The sequence below is a fragment of the Rana temporaria genome, chromosome 5 (genome assembly GCF_905171775.1).
Source record: "Rana temporaria chromosome 5, aRanTem1.1, whole genome shotgun sequence".
Taxonomy (NCBI): Eukaryota; Metazoa; Chordata; class Amphibia; order Anura; family Ranidae; genus Rana; species Rana temporaria.
The window spans coordinates 339,231,468-339,254,595 of NC_053493.1; the positions used below are offsets into that span (position 1 = coordinate 339,231,468).

At 41.9% G+C, this 23,128-nt stretch overlaps 1 protein-coding gene across 1 annotated transcript in view; it reads left to right on the plus strand.

The window, feature by feature from the left end:
* The window catches only part of RDH10 (retinol dehydrogenase 10), a 38,592-nt gene that overhangs the window by 12,924 nt on the left and 2,540 nt on the right, over positions 1-23,128 (plus strand). Inside the window, exons 3-5 of the mRNA XM_040354421.1 lie at positions 18,008-18,106; positions 19,254-19,399; positions 22,160-22,291. Of these exons, the coding sequence (XP_040210355.1) occupies positions 18,008-18,106; positions 19,254-19,399; positions 22,160-22,291 (377 nt within the window). The remainder of the gene's footprint in view (positions 1-18,007; positions 18,107-19,253; positions 19,400-22,159; positions 22,292-23,128) is intronic.

The window sequence follows — 23,128 nt, forward strand, 5'->3', positions numbered from 1 at the left end:
AATCATTTATTGACGTGTGTATGGCCACCATAACGTTACTTGAGTTACAGGCATACCCCACTTTTAAGTACAAAATGGGGTTTATTTACTATTGCTGGAAAGCGCAAAATCAGGCTCACTTCTGCATAAAAAACAACAAGCTTCCAGGTTTTATTACCAAAGCTTAATTGAACAAGCTGGGGTTAGAAACTCATTGGTTTCTATGCAGAAGTGAGCCTGATTTTGCGCTTTCCAGCTTTAGTAAATAAACCCCATTGTGTACTTAAAAGTGGGGTATGCCTGTATTTCTTTGCTTTCAGCTCTATTTTAAGAAGGATGAACTGACAGATTGGGTAAAGGTCTGAACCTCTGTCACAGGGTTTTTAAGACTGGGCGGAAGGGGAAACTTCAGTGGAAACATCGCAAAAAAACAACCACATTGTTTTAATGCAAGTGTTTTGTTTTTTTCACCATAAATTGTGTAGTTTAAAAAAAAAAATCATAACTGACCACAGCTCTGGATGTTCTAAATTCTAAGCTTCCTATAGCGCTTTATTGTGCTTCAGTAGTAGAGTCCATCCTCGTCTATTCTGTGTGTTGAGCTGATTGCGAAGTGATGCATCTGCACTACAAAATCCCTACAGAGATCACAGATCTGTTATTTTTGTACAGGCTTGTCCATAGACGGGCTTCAAGCCAAGATTTCTCTATGCATTTGTGAGTGTTGGTAGTAACTATGAGAGGGGTCATATGGGAGGGGCACCCTTTTTACAGGGGATTTATAGTCCCCATACAGATGTCGGTAAGTAAATAAAACAACAGGGGGCACAACAGCTAGCAATGTCCTAAATGTTCCTGAGGTTAACTAAATTTATAAATCAAAATATGTCCCTGCTTGCCTTTTGCTCGCACATAGTACATCACATAACAAACCTCAGATGCAGTCAGACAATATGCTCTTTTAGGACCTACTCCTCCCTCGCCACATATCTAAAACTGGGTATATGCGTTGTTTATTTGGAAAAAAAAAATACGGACAGATCCCAGCATCAACACAGGGAGGGAGATTTACTAAAACTGGAGAGTGCAAAATCTGTTGCAGCTGTGCATGGTAGTCAATCGGCTTCTAACTTCAGCTTGTTCAATAAGGCTCCATGCACACTGAAGCTGATAAAAGCTATACAAAAACGCCAGTAGTTTTGCAGGGAGCCTTTCAACGTTTTTTAGCGTTTTTGCAATAGCTTTAATCAGCATTTTTCAGTGTAGCTTTTTTTTTTTCAATGGCTAAAAAAACGCCAGTGTTTTTAAGAGTTTTTCAGTGTTTTGTGTTTTTTTTTTTCCCGCCGAAAAACTGCACTTTAAACGCAAATTTCGGGCGTTCAGAAAAAAGCCAATAAACTCCAAAGCTCATTAACACTAAAAAACGCCCAGGTGTGCATGGGCACATAGGCTAACATAGAGTTCAGTTTATGGGTTTAAAAAAAAAAAAAAGCCAAAACACCAATAAACTGCAGTTTATCAGCTTCAGTGTGCATGGAGCCTTAAAGTGGGATTCCACCCGCAAATTTTTTTTTTTTTTAAAGTCAGCAGCTACTAACAGTGTAGCTGCTGACTTTTAATAAGGACACTTACCTGTCCTACTTGCCCGCGCTGATGGGCCCCCCCGATGCCAATCCCACGATCGATGCAGGTCCCGCACCGCCATTCACACTAGGGGAAACAGGCAGTAAAGCCTTACGGCTTCACTGCCCATTTCCTACTGCGCATGCGCGAGTCTCGCGCCGACTTGTGAATGGGCGGCTGCTCTCTGAGAACACACACAGTTCCCAGAAAGCACCGCACCCCATTCACTAGGAGAAGACGGACCGCGGCTACGGAAGAGGCAGATTATGAACTTCCGCATAGCAACAGGTATTTCGGGTGAGTATACATTTATTTATTTATTTATTTTATTTTTTTTATGATTTTTGGGCAAATGTGTTTTTCCTGGGTGGAACTCCACTTTAAGCGTTGCCAATAAAATCTGGACGTGGGTTGGCTTTTTTTTAAATTTTTTTTATAGTAAATCAAGACCATTCAACAGAAGCCGGTCACTAGACTCCCCCCCCCCCCCCCCCCCCCACCACCACCATAGAGTTTCTGAAAGCACAGGACCAAGAATAAATGGACAATGCTACTAATTTCTTGGATACTGTGATGAATTATGCTATTGTTTATCAAAACTATATTTTCTATAAAAAAAATACACTTATTATTATTATTATTATTATTATTATTATTGGCGCATACAAACACTCGTTTTTTCCTAGAGCTATAACTGCGTTGGGTTAATAAATCACAAATCTTTGTGAATATTACATTTTAACCTTTTTGTGAAATGGCAAACATTGCAGGTATACCTAGTTAGTCAGGTTGAAAAAAGACACAAGTCATCCAGTTCAACCAAAAAAAAAAAAAAACAATCCTAGATACACAATCCCTCACCCACAGTTGATTCAGAGGAAGGTGAAAAACCCCCAGCAGAGCATGATCATATTTGCTACAGCAGGGGGAAAAATTCCTTCCTGATCCCCCGAGAAGCAATGGGATTTTTCCTGGATCAGCTTTACCTATAAATGTTAGTACCCAGTTATATAATGTATATTTAAGAAAGAATCCAGGCATAAAAAAAAAATGGCAAAATCTTCTGAGCTTGCCAAAACCACCTCTGGAGGGAGTCCTTTTCACAGCTCTTACTGTGAAGAAACCTTTCTGTATTTGAAGATGGAAGTCCTCTGTGATGACCTTAAAGTGAGTAACTAACTCAACACCAAGGTCACTGTATATAAGTAACTGTGCTAAAAAAACTAGAAGTTGACTTCCCACCTATGTGTTGTGGTAACTCCTGATCTACAGGTGCCACATGTGCACTGCGCTGGTATGTGTTATGATAAAATAATGCTGGCATACACTTTATAACAATTGTGGTATCATGTTGCTCCGTTCACATCTGAGTCGCGGGTGAAATTGCCACGATTCTGCCTGCGTTTCGAAATGGTGGCAAATCATGGGACGCCAGTCACTTCCAATGGCAACCCAACTGTGGTGTGATTTTTATTTTTTTGCCACCATTGTCATTCTTGTACTTCTTTTGAGTGACCGGTGTCCTGTGATTCGTCGGCTGACAATCGCGTCACAATCTGGGTGCCATTGGAAGTAACAGTGGTAGCACAGGTGTCCCACGATTTCCCGCTATTTTGAATCTCGGGCAAAATCGCAGAAATTAGGATCGCTCGGATGTGAACAGAGCCTAAATGTGATTAAAAAAAAAAAGTACTGATGTGTTGCAACAGTATACTGCAGTGCATGTGTACGTCAAACACCAGAATGTGCGCCTGCTAATGCGAATGGGCCATTAGTGACCACCTACATTACCACAATGTGTAACTTTTGTGTGTGTGTGTGTAGGGAGAACTGCAGAACTGAGATGTTGCACATGAATAGTCCTGGACACCGACCATTTGCGTCCAAGGCCACTCATCCTTCCCTGTAAGCATGTACCTGCTTGTATGTGCAGATAAATCCGTACAGCCACGACATCTGTTTATTTGTACAGACTTCTACTCTGTCTGCTTTGAGGACACAAAGTACTAAAGGGCAGAATATTGGGCTGCATGGGCTGGCTCAATGGACACCGTCCGACTAACATTGGATAGTTAGTACAGTGGCGTGTGTGTGCGCGCGTAATATTTTTTTTTTAGCGCGTGACTGACGTTCGCTTCCATTATGAATGGACAAAGCAGTCCTCATACTGTCCGCTCACTCTGTCCGCTCATAAAAGGAAAGGATAAGTAAATTAGAGGCATAATGACTATGACCCGCTAGCTAAAATCGATTCTGTTCTGCCATAATCTTTGCAGCAGTGGCAGCAAAAGAGTTAAAGTTGAAGGCTGTTGCCTGCATTGGAACGGCGATGCCTGAAGCTGTGTGGTGGCTTCAGGCCTGTGGTGCTGAATAGAGTGTCTGTGCTCCCATTAGGGAGATTCATCCTCTCTCTATTTGTCCTGTTAACTATTATGCCGCATACAGACGATCGTTTTTTGTGATGGAAAAAAAATGACATTTTTGAAAATGTCATTTAAAATGATAGTGTGTGGGGAAAATGTCGTTTTATGTCTTCAGAAAAACGACCAAAAAAAAATTCGAACATGCTCGAATTTTTTGTGTCGTTTTTCAAAATGTCATTTTTTGTGTCAATGAAAATGATAGTGTGTGTGGGCAAAACGACGTTTTTAAACCCGCACATGCCCAGAAGCAAGTTTTGAGACGGGAGGTAAAACTACCATTCATAATGGAGTAAGCACATTCATCACGCTGTAACAGACAAAAGCACGAATCATCTTTTACTAACAAGTAACCAGCTAAAAGCAGCCTCAAGGCGAATAGAACTTCCCCTTTAGAGTGCCGTCACTTTGTTCATCATTTTTCAAAATGATGGTGTGTATGCTACATCGTTTTTGAAAATGAAGTTTCAAAAATGTCGTTTTTTTTCATCACTTCAAACGTCATTTTTTTTTCATCACAAAAAACGACCGTCTGTATGCGGCATTAGAATTGAAAGTAAAAGAAAAGACCACATTTTGTGTTGTCCCCAGGAAAGTAATAAGAGGGGATATCTTAAAATAGGGACACTAGTTATGGTGATCTGGGGGTCCCCAAGAGATTCCCTTAATTTACAGAGATTTCCTCTCACTTCCTGTTTGGCTATGGGACAGGAAGTAAAGGAACATCTCTCTCCAATAGGACAAAGATGGCAAAAATAAACCTTACAGGGGTAACCCTCAGTTATAAAATTCGAAATGAGTAAAAAAGTTTTGCACACAAAAAGTGAACCTCTGCTTTTCGGAAACCCCCTCCGGTGTCAGATTTGGCACCTTTTCAAGGGGGTGCTGCAGATACCTGTATAATACAAGTATTTACACCCACTTCTGGGAATGGCGTCATGTCCCCCGTCCCCCTGCTGTCTTCTGGGAAATGCCTCCCTTCCTGATTCCCTCACCGAGGATAGCGACGGGGGCAGCCGAGAGACGAGCGATTGCTTGGCTTCGGCTGCTAACACCACAGGCACCCTGGACACGTATGTGTCCATTTATTAAAGCGGGGGTTCACCCGTACATAACACTTTTTCCCCTTAGATGGATGCTCGTTTTGTCTAGGGGAATCGGCTAGTTGTTTTAAAATATGAGCTGTACTTACCGTTTACGAGATGCATCTTCTCCACCGCTTCCGGGTATGGGCTGCGGGACTGGGCGTTCCTATTTTGATTGACAGTCTTCCGAGAGGCTTCCGACGGTCGCATCCATCGCGTCACGATTTTCCGAAAGAAGCCGAACATCGGTGCGCAGGCGCAGTATAGAGCCGCACCGACGTTCGGCTACTAGTGACGCGATGGATGCGACCGTCGGAAGCCTCTCGGAAGACTGTCAATCAAGAAGGAACGCCCACTCCCGAAGACCCATACCCGGAAGCGACGGAGAAGATGCATCTCGAAAACGGTAAGTACAGCTCATATTTTAAAACAACTAGCCGATTCCCCTAGACCAGTGGTTCTCAACCTGTCTAGTGCCGTGACCCCTTGATAAAATTTCCCAAGTTGTGGGTACCCCTAACAGTAAGGTGTTTTGGCTCCCAAGGCAAGACAAGTAATTTGCGCCCCTAACCCACAGACATTTAGCGCTCCCTGAGTCACTTCCACTCATACAATATTAAAACCCCTTAGTACATTTTAGGATGTACCACTCTTTCTCTTTGTTCTCCTTTCTTTCACTTTTACCTCTCTCTATCCTAATTTCTTGTTTGTTATCCCCATCCCTCTCTAGGTGTCTTTCTTGTTCTTTCTCTTATTCTTTCTCTCCCTTTTTCTTTGTTCCTCCCCCTCTTTTCCTCTCCCTTCCATATATTCTCTATTTTTATTCCTTCTCATACTCCCTGGTTGGGAGTGTGGGATCAGTGGCAATGCTGGCGGGGAGTTGGGATCAGTGGCAGGGCTGCTGGGGAGTTGGGATCAGCCAACTTAGGTGCTCTTGATTAAGGTCATCTGCTGATCTGAGAACTGTAGTGGGGACTGTAAAGGCAACTCTAATCACAGGTAGTGTTACTCACTGTGTCTCCGACTTTGTGGTTTCTCGTAGCAGTGACACCTATGCTGAAATAAGCAGATAGGGTCTCCTCCAGCCCCTCCCACTTCACATTCCTCACCAGTCAGCTGACCTCTAGTCTCTGCCTCCCAGCTATGCCGTGAACTGAATGGGCGGCTGTGAAGAGGCTGAGTGGGCGGTCACAGGCTTCAGGAACAGCCCAGGTTTTGGGGACCCTGGCAAATCCTCATTTGACCCCCAAGGGGGTCCCGACCCCCAGGTTGAGAACCACTGCCCTAGACAAAACGAGCATCCATCTAAGGGGAAAAATTGTTTTATGGGTGAACTCCCGCTTTAAGCAGCTGCAGTATTTGTAGATGCTGCATATGTATGTGTGTGTGTGTGTGTGTGTGTATATATATATATATATATATATATACATACATACATACATACATACATACATACATACATACATACATACATACATACATACATACATTTTTTTAGGTGGACTTCCACTTTAAAGATGTGCCCATGCTATGGTGTTCTGGGTGAAGTGTCCTGTGACCGCTTCTATGGAATAATGCAATTTTTTGTTTTTATGTTTGAAAAGCAAATTAAATCGTCGGTGCCTCTTTACCCTAAAGGAGCCCCTCATAGTCGCGGTGCTGAGCACTTAATGAACCAGCAGTTTGCCTTTAAAACAATCTGCTGTTTCCCTTGTTATGACCTTCAATGTTTAACAATATACTACAGTGAATGTATTTCACAGTTGAGTAGTTTTGCTGTAAGCATACTTATTGTTGTAGTTTTTAATGACTGCGGATGGCAAATGGCCTACTTCCCTTTTCTTTACAAGCCGCGTGGTTTAGTTGCTCTTTATTAAACTTCTAAATAAGGCCGAGATATTTATTGCTGATAAAGGGGCAACGTTTTTACGAGCTGGAATTGCTGTGCAATAATTGATCTTTTCCCCAGATTTTGTCCCATGGCTGCAAAACACATGTAACTTTTAGCAATAGCCTTTAAGGGCTGCATTCTCCCAAATGAAAGGAAATTGACGTAAATTTGTGAAATACAATGAATGTGCTCCGCTGGGCAAAGAACAGATGTCTACAAGCATCTCTTGATGTCATCTAGCACCTCCAATGACGAGAGCCATCTGTAGGACCGAGGCAGCCAATTTCAGTGGTAACGCGTTTATTTCATCCAGTGAATTGTTTTCTCCCGGCAGCTGTGAATTGTGCTGTAATGCTAGTTGAAATCTACTAGATAAGGACGGGGTGTGCTATGGTCACGTCATCGCAGCTTCTGAAGCTGGTAAAGTCCCAGTTATGTTTTGTAGGGATGGGTCATGAATTGTACAACACCCCAGAAGTCCCTTCTTACTGGGCCCTGATTGAGTTCACCTTTAAGCATATAGCTTTGCCACGGAAGGAATTAAATGGCTTGGCATGCCCCCCCTTTCTATTCCGTTTTTATTTATGGAGCTCTCTTAGGTCATAGCTGGCCTCCTGTAGCATATCCAATCTGCACATTTCTGATGCTTTACATTATTCCTGCATTTTGTCATAGAATAATGCTTGCTTGTGAGCATGCCTTGGCTCTAGTAGCAGCTATCTTAGTCACTTCTTGGCAGTAGCACAATCTTTCTCGTTCAGGGCTGCTCATTCCCTGACAGAAGCACTCAGGTAGTGTAGGCCGCACACTCTGTAGCTCAGAGCGACATGGGACACTATTAACGTGTGTGTTTTTCATGTGTGCTGAGTAAGGCTGTTGCATCCAGTCTTTGACTTGCAGTCAGTTTTTGAATAGCAAATGCCAGCAAGCCTTTATTGGGCTCTGGACTCTGCAAAATGAATGTGGTATTACCTGGATATTGTGTGTAGGAAACAATAAGGCCCCTTTCACATTGAGGCGTTTTTCATGCGGTAGCTATACCGCATGACAAAACCGGCCCTGTAGTGTTCGATGTGAAAGCCCGAAGGCTAGCAGGAGCGCTCCAAAAGTCCTGCTAGCCGCATCTTTACCGTGGTATAGGAGCGGTGTGTTCACCGCTCCTATACCGCGCCTTCCCATTAAAATCAATGGGAAAGCGCGGTAATACCGCCCGCAACGCTGGCGGTATTAACTCTTTTTTTGGCCGCTAGCGGGGGTTAAAACCTCACCGCTAGCGCCCGAATATTGCGGTAAATACGACGGTATAGCCGCGCTAAATAGCGCGGCTATACCGTCACCGCGGCTCCACGCCTCAATGTGAAAGAGGTCTTAGTCTTGTTATGCTAAATGGCAGCTCTAAAATGCCAAATAATGCTGTTGCATATTTCTTTTTTTAAAAGCAATAGTTGTTGGCTACCCATGATTGTGCCCTGCTGTGGTTGAAACACCTTGGGGGGGGGGGGGGGGGGGGATAGCTTTGTGTGGAAGTGAGCCTTGGCTGAAGTTAAACATCTTTTGGTTTGCAGCCTGTTTATTCGAATAGTGGACTACCGTGGAACAAGAGCAGACTCTTGGGCCTTGGCACCCCGTAAAGACAATTATTGGATGTTAAGCTGCCCCCCCTAACTGCTCTAATTCTACAACTTCCACAAGTTTAGCTACCAGTAAACGGGTAAGAATGTTTTAAGGCCAATTCACACCTGAATGAGGTGTGGGAAACCCACGTTTCATGCACTTTTTCCACATACCACGTTGAAACGCACTGCACTTGCAATCTGCAGTGAGTGTCGGTGTTAATGTAATAGTACTCTAAATGCAGGTAGCAAATGCAGTTTTGTTTTCCTGCACTGGATCGGATGGAACAGCAGTACCATGCAATATGGTTGCTGTGCATTTTTACAAAGTAGTGTATGCACTACTTTTGGTGCAGTTTGGTGAGATTTCAGTCCATTCATACAATTGGGCTCAAATCACGCTGTACCCCGATCATGTCATGTGACTCGCACAGAAACGCAGCTCCTTTTTGTGCAATTCATGGTGTGGACCAGCCCTTATTGCAAGAGAGACCTAGTATGTCTATTTTGCAACAAAAAAGCCATTCCCTTCTGTGTGTGTGTGTGTGTGTGTGTGTGTTTGTTTTTTTTTTTTTATGTCTGGGGGTGTGTTAAGATGGTACAGTTCTGCTGTAATGCTGGGTTCACATATATGTGAAGTGGATGCAGTTTTAACCACATTATATTTGCATAACATGTGAGTGTTGGCCGGCTTTCAATAGAGCTGGGTACACACATGTCTGACGCCGGGTGTGTTGCGGTTTAAAAAGGGTCCTGTGCGTTTTTGGGTCCGGTTTAGGTGTGACTTCTGTGAAAAATTTGCACCTGAAACGCACAACACACAGGTCAAAGGGTTTTTACCCAGGGAATGGACACAGCGCCCAGAGGCGATTCAGTTTGCATGTGTTGCGCTATATAAGTTTTTCACTCACTCACAGGTCACCGGACTGCAAACCATTGCCACATATATGCGAACCCAGCCTTACTCGGTGCACGCGTTAATAGTGTGAATGGAGCTCTTATATCTGTGTTCAGCCTGAGCCCATCTGTACCTGAATGAAAATGGGGTCTTCTAAACAGGGCAGAGGGGGGGATGTGATGGGACACAAATGTCGAACGCTTCACTACCACATGCATTCCATAAGGGGTTAAGCTGAAAAGAAGAAAAATAAAAGCCTGCTAATCTGTCTGTAAAAGTCATTATCCTAAAATGTAATTATGACACTGCCCGTAGCTCACAATACGTTATTTCCTTGTTTTCCACATTTGCTTTACTTTTGCCTAATTTGTCTTGACACTGCAGCTGTGGCGGCCTTTTGTGCGACTAAACCTTTCCTCTGTTGTGTTTTCATGAAAAGCACTAAAGAATTCTGGAGTGGGGTGGGAAGAAGTGCTAGACTGTTAGAAGTTAATTTGCCATAAACAAGGATGTCGAGAACCAATTACTAAAGCTATGAAGTGACATGTAAATGCTTGTCCACTTTCACACATTTTGTGCCTAATAAGTAATTGCTGTGTTCCTATAAGTGCCATCCCAAACGTGCAATTTGGATGTAGCCGGGCCAAGTCTTTTGAAATGTCCTATAAAGAGAAATCTGTGCTTATATCTACTGCAGTATTTAAAAAAGAGGAGGGGGGACCTTTACCACACCATAACATTGGCAATGTACACAGCGCTTTTCAAAGAATTAGAAATGGCCATTTTCACAATTCTCACAACCTTTCAGCAGTAGTTTCCAGTGAACCTCAAATCTGTTGTGGGTGGGTTGCCCTAATCCATTTTAGTTCATGTTCTGATCAAGACGGGTTTACATTGAAGTTCTCCAATTGCGCCCCCCCCCCCCCCCCCCTTGGTTTATCAACTTATCTGTTAACTTTTTATCAACCCATGCATGGATTTTTTTTAACATCGCTTTTACATACAACTCCACACAGCAGTATGCTCCCTTGGATCTGTTTTATTTCTTAACCTTTTCAGGTCAGGAGAACCCTTGAAATTTTATTTTCCAGTCTTGTGGACCCCGTGCTAAAAATGACTACATCTACAACTCCTAATACATTAGTGTGACGGTCAGCGGGAAGAATGCACTTGAGATCATTGGAAAGAATTATCCCCTTACAGATAGCTAGATCGTTGGTTTTAGCGGAAACTTATCCGAGAGGTAGAAATTGCTTAATTCTCAAGGAACCCCTAGCAACCTCAGGAGGAACCCTAAATGAGAAACCCTGCTCCAGAGCATTCTAAAGCCTCATACACCCCATCTGACTGTTTTTGTCCGAAGGGGCGTTGGCCGTGAACTTGGTATGCATACACACGGCAGAACATTTTCCGCCAACATTCACCAAATCACGTGTTTGTTGTTTTAGCCCTTTACCGCCACATTTTGGGCAATTTCTACAATTGTTGTCTGATGTTTTAGCATTGGTTCTGAGCATGTGTGTTTGTACTTTTGGGTTTTAGTCCGATGGACTTGTGTTGTACACACGATCGGATGATCCGATGTAACACATTTGTTGTTTGAGAGCATGCACAGCGAACATTTGTCTGTGGAAATTCCGACAACAATTGTGCGATGGAGCATAGAGGCGGTCGGATTGTCCGATTAAAACGTGTCCGTCCCAGGCCGTTGTTGGAAAGTCCGATCGTGTGGAGGTTCCCCCTGGAAAAAAATATTCCACTAAAAATTAAATAAATGGAAAAAAAAAAAAAAAATTTTTTTACTCACCCTAAATAGCTGTTGCTATGCGGAAGTTCCGAATCTGCCTCTTCATCCTATGGTGGATTCTCTTCCTCCTACACTCGGTGTCTTCTTGTGAATGGGGCGCGATGCATTCTGGGAACTGTGTGTGTCCCAGAAAGCAGCCGGCCCATTCACAAAGCGCTGCTCGCGCATGCGCAGTATGAAACAGGCAGTGAAGCCGTCCCGCTTCACTGCCTGTTTCCCTTACTGTGGATGGCGGCGCTTGGAGCTGCAAGGATCGGCCTCGGCGGGGGCTGACATCGCTGGCGGCTAGGACAGGTAAGTGTCCTTATTAAAAGTCAGCAGCTACAGTGTTAGTAGCTGCTGACTTTACAAAAAATTTTTTAATGGAACATCCGCTTTAAACAATTTCTCTCTATCAGATAAGTAGCCACTATCGGCAGTGATCCCCCTTCTTTTTTTTTTTTTTTTTTTTTTTATCGACCATCAATGTAAGGAGCATTTTTTCTAAATCGCACCAATGCTCTATGAACTTGTGATATAACTGCTCTAGAGTTTTCTTATGTTGTATATTAAACAAAAAAAAAAAATCCTCATATACCCAATACCCATCTCACACATGCGGACTGTTTGTCCATTTTTTCATTTGTTGACAGATTAAAAATGGAAGTCAATGTATCTCTATGGAAAAACAGATGATCATCCATTTACATCCGCATCCGTTTTTTTTAAACGGATCAAAGCCCTATTTTTGTTCCATTAATTAAAAAGGAATGGACGAAAAACTTTAAGGAAACGGACAAACGGTCTGTTTTTTGCATTGGTAGTGGATGTAAAAAAATGATGTAAACTTCAGCCATCTTTTCTTTGCAAAAACTTGACTGAACTGATGAAATGAACAGTCCACATGTGAAAGGGGCCTAGAGCCCACTACACATGGGCAGAATGTCGGGAGACATTTGCCAGTACAAAAAAATACACATGGGCAGAATGTTGGCCAGTATGTCGGTCTGTCCAACGGAATCCATCATTTCTTTAAGGGAAAATGCAGCAAGTTCTGTTGAGCATTTAGTATCAGTAAATGTGCACAATGTTCTTGCAAAGGGAACATAAAAACGTAGAATTCTCAAGTTTCAGTAACAGCATTGCCATCAAGCCGCTGTGACATCCTTTTCCTAGTTATATTTGAGACCTGAAAATGAAAATCTCAATGTTTGGGATGTCAACCTGGAATAACGGTTTGCAGGATAAGTATGGTGGCACATACTGTGACAAAAACTGGGTGTGGAGTAAATTTTACAAGGTATGTGGCATACTTGGGACTTAAGTTGGATACACATTAACAGTTTGGGTTGCACGGAAAAAAAAAAAAAACCTGACGGCTCCAGTCGGAGACACTGTACTAACCATTCAAGGTTAGTACAGCGATTTTCCCACGCTGAGTTGTTGTGTTCTGACAGGGTAATGGGCACCCCCGCCAGAACACACCGATCAGTGCTCTGCCATTGGCTGAGATCGCTGATCGGGAGTCGGTTGGCTGCTGATTTTCCAGCATGCACGTCCAACCTCAGCTTCTGTCACAGACCTACACACGGGCAGAATGTCTGTTTGTTTTTGTGTTTTACCTGCAAATGTCTCCCCACATTTTGCCAGCGTGTAAGGAGCTTTAGTGGTTAGGGGTGTGGTGGGTTGTGTGTGTTTTCTGTGGGTTGTATGTGTTTTTTTTTTTGTTTTTTTTTCTTCTCAGCGCTAGGGCCCTCCTGGTTTGTGTCCAACTCGGGCCACTAACTGCATAGTTAATGGGGGGGGGGGGGATATTTATATATAATGTTATCCCTCTATAGCAATTTTCCCCATGGGGGACTCCAAGTGGTCAATTAACCTTCTGCCACATCTTTTATGGAGTATGGGAGGAAGAGAGTACAGGTAGGAAACCCATGCAAGCACAGCAAGAAGATGCATATTCCATGTAGTTGGTGGCCCGAGTTTGACACAAACCAGGACCCTAGAGCTGCAAAAATATCTTTATTTTGAAAAAAAAAAAATGTGTGTGTATTATATATATATATATATATATATATATATATATATAAGATGTCCAGCAGACATAAGTTGTGCAGGGCATTTTTGACAATAAGAACAAAAGTAAAAAAAAATATTTCGGACCTAAAATCCCTTTCTGAAAATTATACCCAGCATAATGGTGTAAAGTTGTATTTGTCACGCTTTGCACATAGGCTAGACCGTCTTATGTGGAGTGCCATTCTAAATAAATGGCACTACAGACAGGTGACAACATCTCCATAGTGGAGTACATCACCACACATGGCATACACTGCATGTGAGGCTGGGTTCATACTAGCTGAGGCCGAGGTTTACAGCAGGGGGTCCAGCGCGTATCTTCACCGTTTTCAAGTGCGAAACTGGTCCGAATTGATGGCTTGATTTGTACCTGAAATGGACCAGAAGACACACAGGACCCTTCTGCAATTTTGACCGTGTACTCCCAGAGGTGTGTGACCCGGCTCCATTGAGAGACATTCAGTCTTCTGTCATGCAAATTGGATGCAGAGAAACCCCACATCCAATTCACATCAGTGTAAACCCAGGCTAAAAAAAGTCAGATTTTTCTTCTATTGTGGTGCTTTGGTTGCTCATTCAAAATACTGTAAGCGCTTTAATGCGGGAAATTCCACACATTAACGTGTGAACAATACAATAACGAACTGAAAAAGTTTTAATTGTGTGTTTTTTTTTTTTTGTTTTTTTTTTTAAAGATATCCCACATTTACTTGAGTTTGTAGTAATATAGAATTTATTTTTTATTTTTTTTCAATCGAATTTGTCTAAACGGTCCCTATAAAACGGGGGGAGGGAAAAACATTTTGGAGATCTCTGCTAATCCTGCCTTTGGCAGCCAGCTATCTGTACAATTGGCTTCTCTCCGTTTTCAGCACTGCTAGCCAACATGGATTAGTTGCTTAACACCTGCAAGGCCACTGTGCAAAAAGGACATGTGGGGCTGTTTAGAAAGAAAATGCTATTTTGCAATGCTTGCAGCAGATCTCCTATTCAGCATCATCCTGTAGAGTACAAACGTTTTTTTCTTTTTTTGTGCCCCCCCCACTTTGAATGAAGTATGTTCTTTTTGTGTATTTTCTAATATAAGATCTATATTCATGCCGCCTCCCTCTTTAGCGCTTTGTTTCTCTGAATTGGCAAGTGTTGTAATGAAGCCGTGTTGGAAGGAAGGACATGGCGCGATCACAGAATTTTTTTTTTTTTTTTTTTTTTTAGATCTTAAACAAACACAAGATGGTTCTCAGGAGTTTGTTGATTAAATTACAATGATTACTCTGTGCTCAGCAGTTGGCACCAACAAAGTCAGAAATTACAGCAGATTTGATTTCAGGGGACGCAGTGATAATCTTGTTAGACAGAAATTAAGAATGCTTCAAAGAATTACTTGGAAATCTTTTAAAAGTGCAAGGAGATCCGAAAACTACCTGTTTTTCTTGGCCCAGCCAGAAGAACATTTTACTAAAACTTTTTTGGCTAGGGTTTTTTTCTTTTCCCTTTTTTTTTTTTTTTTTTTTTTTTTTTTATATATAAAGGCTTGAGACAAGCAAACAAGCTTTTTTTTTTTGTGTGTGTGTGTGTGTATATAGCTTGTGGTTCTTGCAGCCATTCCTGTTCTGCAGAGATGTGCAAAAATAGGCAAGTTGGAATTTACGACCAAACGCTCACATCAAACTTTTCCTGTCGGAAATTCCGATCATGTGTACGCAGCATAAGCTTTCTCTTTCAGCCTGTGGAGAGAAATTCAGTAGATTGTTCCATCCACGCTGGATGGAGGAATCTGCAGTGTTGGCTATTGTATTCCGGCAGTCGCAGCACCCAAAATCACCCAAGCAATGACTGCCTTTGATGGGATGCAGTCCAATACGAATATAAGCTCAGCTATGAGGAAAGATTAGAAGAACTGAATTTATTCTCTCTGGAGAGGAGGAGAATAAGGGGGGGATATGATCAACATGTACAAATATATAAGGGGTCCATATAGTGAACTTGGTGTTGAGTTATTCACTTTACGGTCAACACTGAGGACGAGGGGCACTCTTTACATCTAGGGGAAAAGAGATTTCATCTCCGAATACGGAAAGGTTTTTCCACAGTAAGAGCTGTGAAAATGTGGAACAGACTCCCTCCAGAGGTGGTTCTGACCAGCTCAGTAGATTGCTTTAAGAAAGGCCTGGATACTTTCCTAAATGTACATAATATAACTGAGTACTAAGATTTGTCGGTAAAGTTGATCCAGGGAAAATCCGATTGCCTCTCGGGGGATCAGGAAGAATTTTTTTCCCCCTGCTGTAGCAAATTGGATCATGATCTGCTGTGGGTATGGAGTTGGATGTACTATGTTTTTTATTTTTTTTGTGGTTGAACTGGATGGACTTGTGTCTTTTTTCAACTAAAAATTTTTTTATATATATATATATATATATATATATATATATATATATATATATATATATATATATATATATATATATATATATATATATATAAATTCTATAAAAATAAATACATTTTTATATATATATATATATATATATATATATATATATATATATATATATATATATATATATTCTATAAAAATAAATACATTTTTATATATATTCTATAAAAATAAATACATTTTTATATATATTCTATAAAAATAAATACATTTTTATATATATTCTATAAAAATAAATACATTTTTATATATATTCTATAAAAATAAATACATTTATAAATATCATGGCCAGGATAGGTCCTGCTGTATGCTGGTAAGCAAACAAACCAAAGTTTGAATTGACAAACTCCTTGTCATTTCTGATTTGTGACAATCGAGGGGGAGGAACAACAGACGTTCCTCTCACTCTGTTCTAGTGCATCTGATCCGACAGGTTGCATCGGTACTGGGCTCCCTGGTGGGACAGGAGAGACGATTAAAGGCTCTCCCTGATCATATCTCTAGCCCTGATCCAGATATTGCCACCACTTCCTAAGGGTGTGTGTAATATAAATATATATATATTTATATATATTTATGAAGGGTTCAAAATCAGAAACAAGCTTTATCTAGCCCTCCTTCTTTTTTTTTTTTATTCCCCGCTGGAGACCTAACTGCCAATTGCTTTCCTGTGATTCAGAAACACTGTGCTGGGTCATCTGACTTTCGTGTGAAATTGGCCTCGTTTTGCTTTGTCGGTATGGATGTTGGATTTTGAGTGCCTACAAGTTGATGGCATGCTTTAGGCCTCATGCACACTGGATGTAATTACAGCTGCTGTTTTTTGGTTTCAGATGGTTTCTCTCTGCAGCCAGTAAACTCCCCAGCATGTTATCCTTTATGTCCATGCACACATAGGCTTTTATCAGTATTTTTTTGTCAGGGGCATTTTCTGGCTGGGGGAAAAGACACCAAAACTAGTTTAGAGAAGTATTTATCGGCTGTAAAAACTCAATAACTTTGATAAAAGCTTAAAAATGCTGAAACACGTGGCTATTTGACACTTATAACATATTTTTTTTTTTTTTTATTTTTTTTTTTGAGCCATACATTTTTGTAAGTGTATAGCTTTATTTTTTGCAAAACTAAACGCTACTACAAAAATCACGGCAAAACTCATTCTACCTTAATGCTACTGATGTTTTTATAACATCCAGTGTGCATGAGGCCTTATGGTTAAGTGGAACAGTGTTTTGTAAATGAGTATACTGTAATCTAATGCAATTGAAGGGTTTGTTCATGCCAGCAGTTTTGGGCTGCGTTGCCTAATGCACCCCCAATGCAAAAAAAGAGGCAATTTTTAGTTTTGCCTGGCATCCTGTGGTTTCAGTTTCTCAGTGTTCTGGGGGGAAAAAAATGGGGACATGCTGCATTTTCCAGCAGCAAGCTCCAATGCACTATAATGCGTTGCAATACGCTACAGCACAAGTTAAAATGCATGTCTAATATTTTTTTTTATTGTATGCTGTTAACACTTATGTATTTTTTATGTCCAATTAAACTTTCTCTAATCACTTCCGGCTCAATCCAAAAATATAGCTTTACATATACTTTGAAAACCGCATGCCAGCGAGTGTGTGCGCTCTATGGCTTTCTATTTCTGATACTTTCAAATACAATCTGAGCCCAGCATTTTGTAGATCCCTTCTTCCAACGAATGCTTCTAACAGATCAAATCTCATTTAATAGAAACAAAAATAGCAAGAAAATAAACTCCCCAAATGCTGAAAATCCATCAAGTCAGTCCATCATGAAGTGCTTTTTTTTTTTATTATAAATGTTCTGCTCGTCTCCAGATCAGTGGAGATTTATAGCAGACATTTAATTGTTGCGGATTAGGCGGAGGAAGGCAACGAAGGATTAAACATTGCAAAAGACACACTTTTTTTTTTTTTTTTTTTTATTTTTTTTTTACCTGTAACATTGTGCTGTATGCGCTGTCTTGTGCTGTGCCAGGAAACTGGTTTATATGGAACACTGCGGACTGTGCCGGTTGGCACTGTCACTTTACTGGCTATTGTTGTATAGTTGACAGATGGTAAATGCATTGATAGCGGGTGTTAAGCTAATCTCTCTTTGACTGCCTGCGGTGTCTTAGATAATAGTGTAAATGAGGAATTGTCCTCTGACTCCAGTTGCTGTTTTCTTTTCCAGACCACAAAGGCATTTCTTCCAAAAATGATGGACATGAATCATGGGCACATCGTTACTGTTGCCAGTTCGCTGGGGTTATTTAGTACCGCAGGTGTAGAGGTAAGTAGTATTAATATTATTATTCAGAATTTATGTAGTACCCAACAGTCTGTAGCGTGCATCACAAATTAATAGGATATATCATATAGTTACAATACAATTGAAGACAGAGGTTAGGCTTACAATCTAGAGGAAAGTGATACAAAAGGTAATGACTGTAAGGGACCTTTCACATTGGCTTGTCCGTTTCCGCTTGCTCAGTGGGGGATCGATCCGCAGATCCCTGCTGAGCAGGCGGAGACTGACCTGTCAGAGTCCTGCTCTGCTCTGAGAGATCAGATGAAAACCAATGCCTGTCTTGTTTTTTCACCTGATCCGGTCCTCCAGATGGATCTAAAAAACAGGGTTTCCATCACCTGGATTTCACAGACAGGATCAGATTGGATACCGGCGGATGTCACCGCTGGCATCCGCCGCTCCATAAAGGTACAGCCCATAGATGCGTGTGTGTGTGTGTGTGTGTGTGTGTGTGTTTTTTTTCTTTCCATGGGTGGAAGGAAGGACAGCTCTTCCATTCCCCCGTGCCCCCAACCAGCAGAATACACCGCTATTGTATTCTGCCGGATGGGGGGGTGAGGAGTCTACCTGACTGGCAGTAATTGCAAAAAGAAATATCCGACAGGGTGGTTGTATCGACATGTATGATAAGCCTGGCCATACGTGGGTCAAAATTTGATTGTGTGTGTGTGTTTTTATTTTTTGATCTGGTTTGAAAAAAAGGTCCTGTACGAGTTTGGTGCTGTACAAATTTGATCTCCAGTTATGCCCAGTCCCCTCAAAAAACTTGCATTCAATTTGCACCTGTCACAACAGAAAACGCACTGTGAAATTGCATCAGATTCGCACCGCATCAATGTGAACCTGGACAAGTTGTTGGTTGTGGCACAAAAGCTTTTAAGCTAGCCAGCATGTTTGTCGCCCAAGGTGACCACTGAGCGTTGAAGTATCTCAAACAGTGGCGTCAATGTATATGTTATCCTGTCAAAATCGCATGAATTAGATTATCACGTTTTCTTTCTTTTATAATTCTTTGATTCTTTTCTAATCTTGCCACTTATGGATTGCCTTTATCTCCTTAATGTGAATTTATAAATGTATATGCCAATGCATGGATTTTTATGTATATCTCCTTCTCGCTAAAACACAGGATTACTGCGCTAGCAAGTTTGGCGCTGTGGGTTTCCACGAGTCGCTCAGCCACGAACTGAAAGCTGCAGACAAAGATGGGATTAAAACTACTTTGGTTTGTCCCTATCTAGTGGACACAGGCATGTTTCGAGGTTGCAGAATCAGGTTAGTTCATATAGAAGCCTTTCAGTAATATGTCCTTGGTTTAGTTGTGTTGTGAAATGTAAAGCACACTTATTCATATGTCTGCAATAAAATAATCGCATGGCTAAGAGAGCTATAGATTGTACGTCACTGTAATGACAGCATGTTAGATTTTTATATATATTTTTATATAAATTTTTATATAAATGCCCAAAACTGCCTCTAAAGTAGCTCATATGTAGTCTTTGGAGCGCCAGAGGTTGAACTACAAGCATCTGAGCGCTCAGAAAGTTTGTACACCTACACCATAGTGCAAGGTTGGAGCAGCCCCCTTGGACTTTTAGGACAGAGATGGTCATAGAGTTTTATGGTAAAAGGCAATGTAATGCCACTTTTATTGGTAAAAAACATAACTTATTTGTATATAGACAAAGTCAATAAGACAAATAATGTAAAACGCACAGTACAAAGTTACAAAAAATGGTGGTACGTCAAAGCATATTTGTCAAACCCAACAAGGCAAATATTCCCTGTGCTGCCAGAGACAAGCTGTGGTCAGTCAATAGGGATTTCTTGCGTAAAACCCAACATGTTTCAGAATGAACAATATGTATTCCTTCATCGGGGAACATTATGTCTGGGCGACTTTTTTTTTTTTAATTCTCATTGTATGGACGATCCATAATACAGTAACCAAAGAACAAACCCAAAGGATAAAATCAAGGGGGACTCCAAAAGTGACTGAAGCAGTCTGCAGAGCAGCAGGTGGGTGGGCGTGTATCCTAGGATGAGCAAACTTCCACAAGAAGCGCCTTGTAGGCTACACCAGCCAAAAAGGTATCAATATCTTTTAATACGCCAGTTCAGACACACCAAGGCAGCAATGTTCAATCCGAAGCAGTTTTGGCGCTCAAGTCGCTGGCCACCTCTTAATTTCATGCGATTTCTGTTTGCGTTGTGGAGCATTGAGCTTCAAGCCTCAAAACACTTAGGTGTGAAAGGGGGCATAAAGCCTAATGCACATGGGCCGAATGTTGGGAGACATTGGCCGGGTCAATAAAAACTGGTTGCTGCTTGGCCCATGTGTATGTCAGCCGGTTCCAACAGAAGGCCATCTTTTGGCTGAAAAACTAGCAGTCGTCCGGCTCCCGGCCAATGGCGGAAATCACTGACCGGAGTTTTCTGGTGATGCCATCCCCCTGTCAGAACACAACAGCTCAGAAGAAGAGATTGCTGTACTATATTCAGGCTGCTAGTGACCGGAGCTGTCAAGGTGTGTGGGTTTTTTTTTTTTTTTTTTTTTTTTTTTTTTTTGTGTGTACCAGATTTAATTGTCTGCAAATATTTCTGGAATCCCTTTTTCTAATCCAATTTGAGTTTGTAGCTGAGTGTTAAAATCTAGTTACATAAAGGGGTTCTCATTTAATATAAGCTTCTGCTGGAGGTCTGGGTAGGCATGAGATTTAAGGGTCTGGTAATGACACTGTATGCAAGAGGGGTAGATCCACAAAGAAATTTCGCCGGCGTATCTCTTGATACGCCGCGTAATTTCAAATTTTGCGCGTCGTATCTTTGTTTTGGTATCCACAAAACAAGATACGACGGCATCTGTGTTAGATCCGACAGGCGTACGCCGTCGGATCTAAGATGCCATTTTCCGGCGGCCGCTAGGTGGCGTTTCCGTCGTATTCCGCGTTGAGTATGCAAATTAACTATTTCCGACGATCCACGAACGTACGAGCGGCCGTCGCATTCTTTTACGTCGTTTCCGTTCGGCTTTTTCCGGCGTATAGTTAAAGCTGCTATATGGTGGCGTACTCAATGTTAAGTATGGCCGTCGTTCCCGCGTCTAATTTTGAAAATTTTACGTCGTTTGCGTAAGTCGTCCGTGAATGGGGCTGGACGCCATTTACGTTCACGTCAAAACCAATGACGTCCTTGCGACGTCATTTAGCGCAATGCACAGCGGGAAATTTAAGGGACGGCGCATGCGCAGTTCGTTCGGCGCGGGGACGCACTTCATTTAAATGAAACACGCCCCCTACCCGCCGCATTTGAATTCCGCGCCCTTACGCCGCGAGAGATGCACTACGCCGCCGTAACTTATGGCGCAAATTCGTTGAGGATTCAAACCAAAGCCAAGTAAGTTACGGCGGCGTAGCGTATCTTAGATACGCTGCGCCGGTGCAGATCTTTGTGGATCTGCCCCAGACTCCGCACTTTTTGTGGACTGTGGCAAAGTCCTGTTCTTTCGTTGCTCCACCCAGAAAATGGTAAAATCCCAACATGGGCTGTACAAATTCAGCTTCCTTCAGAGTCCCTATGCTGCTTCCATGGTAGTGCAGCCCCAGAAGGTCTTTAGCCTTGTTGCCCTGGAACTAGCGTGCAACAAATTCTAGCCAAAGCTTTCCTCCTCTACATCTTATTGCACAGGAATTTCAAGCCTTATACTGTATTTTGTATGTTTGGTTGTTTAATAGGGTTTACTGTACCTGAAATCTAAGCGGCAGCTCATATTTCCCAAGCATCTGTCACTTTAAATGTATGTTATGTTAGTTTGCTACAAATGTACAGTTTATTTCCTAAGCGGTTGGCAGAGGCTGTTATCTATATAATATTTTCAAATGTATCTTTGCTGAGCAAAACCAGACAATGCCTAATGGGCAGCCAACCAGCTTTCATCCAGGTGCACCTCATTATTCTATGATGTTATGAAGGATTGAAACAGACCTGGAGATGGAATGTGTAAATAAAACTCACTGAAACATTTTATCTTTTCAGGAAAGAAATCGAGCCTTTCCTCCCGCCCTTGAAACCAGATTACTGTGTGAAGCAGGCCACGAGAGCCATCCTTACAGACCAGCCGATGATCTGCACGCCTCGTCTCATGTATATTGTCACCTGCATGAAAAGGTAATGGGCTTATCCCCACCGAGTGCATTGTGCTTTTCCCGAAAAGTATCGACAGCTTACCCACCATGCTGGTGGCCTCCAAGCCCTGTTGAGGATAACCCAAGCAAGGCAAAACAATCGTGGATTTGTTGCCATTAACCATTTAGACAATCAAACAAACTTGTTAAAAATCAAAAACTTTTGAATGAAATTAGAATGGAGAAGTAGAATGCAGGGTACAGTCAATGCCCCTGGAGAGGGCTACGTTAAAGTGAAGCTGTTGCTTTGCCCTACAACAAAAAAGAGGGTCCCATCCAAACCTCCACTGTAATCTATCAAAGGTTTTCTGACCAGACTGATGGCCTCCTGTAAAACTGGCCAGCCAGAGTGCTTGTCACTCGGATAAAAAGCTTTTCTGACAAGAATGGTACATTTTATACACTTACAGTCATTCTGAAAAACATGTACCATTCTTGTCGGAGAAGCTTTTTATCTGTGAAAAAGATACTGATTTTAAAAGTGTTTTGATGAAAAGCAAAATGAGCATTCAGGGGCAGCATGACAGACTATTATATTTTATATTATACTCAGGGCTTTTTTTCAGCGGGAACGCGGGGGAACGCAGTTCCGGCACCTTCTGAACTGACTGTATGTAATAGCAAGGGATGCTGGGGTGTGCTGCAGGATATTGATGCTCACTGCTATGGATCTATTTTTGCAGGGGGGTCCTATTGTTTCTAGGGGGGTCTTATGTTGCTGAAAGAGATCTACCGTTGGGGGAGGGGTCTATTGTTGATGGCAGCCAGAGAGTCTATTAATGCTGGCTGTACGGAGATCTGTTGATGCTGCCGTGAGTCT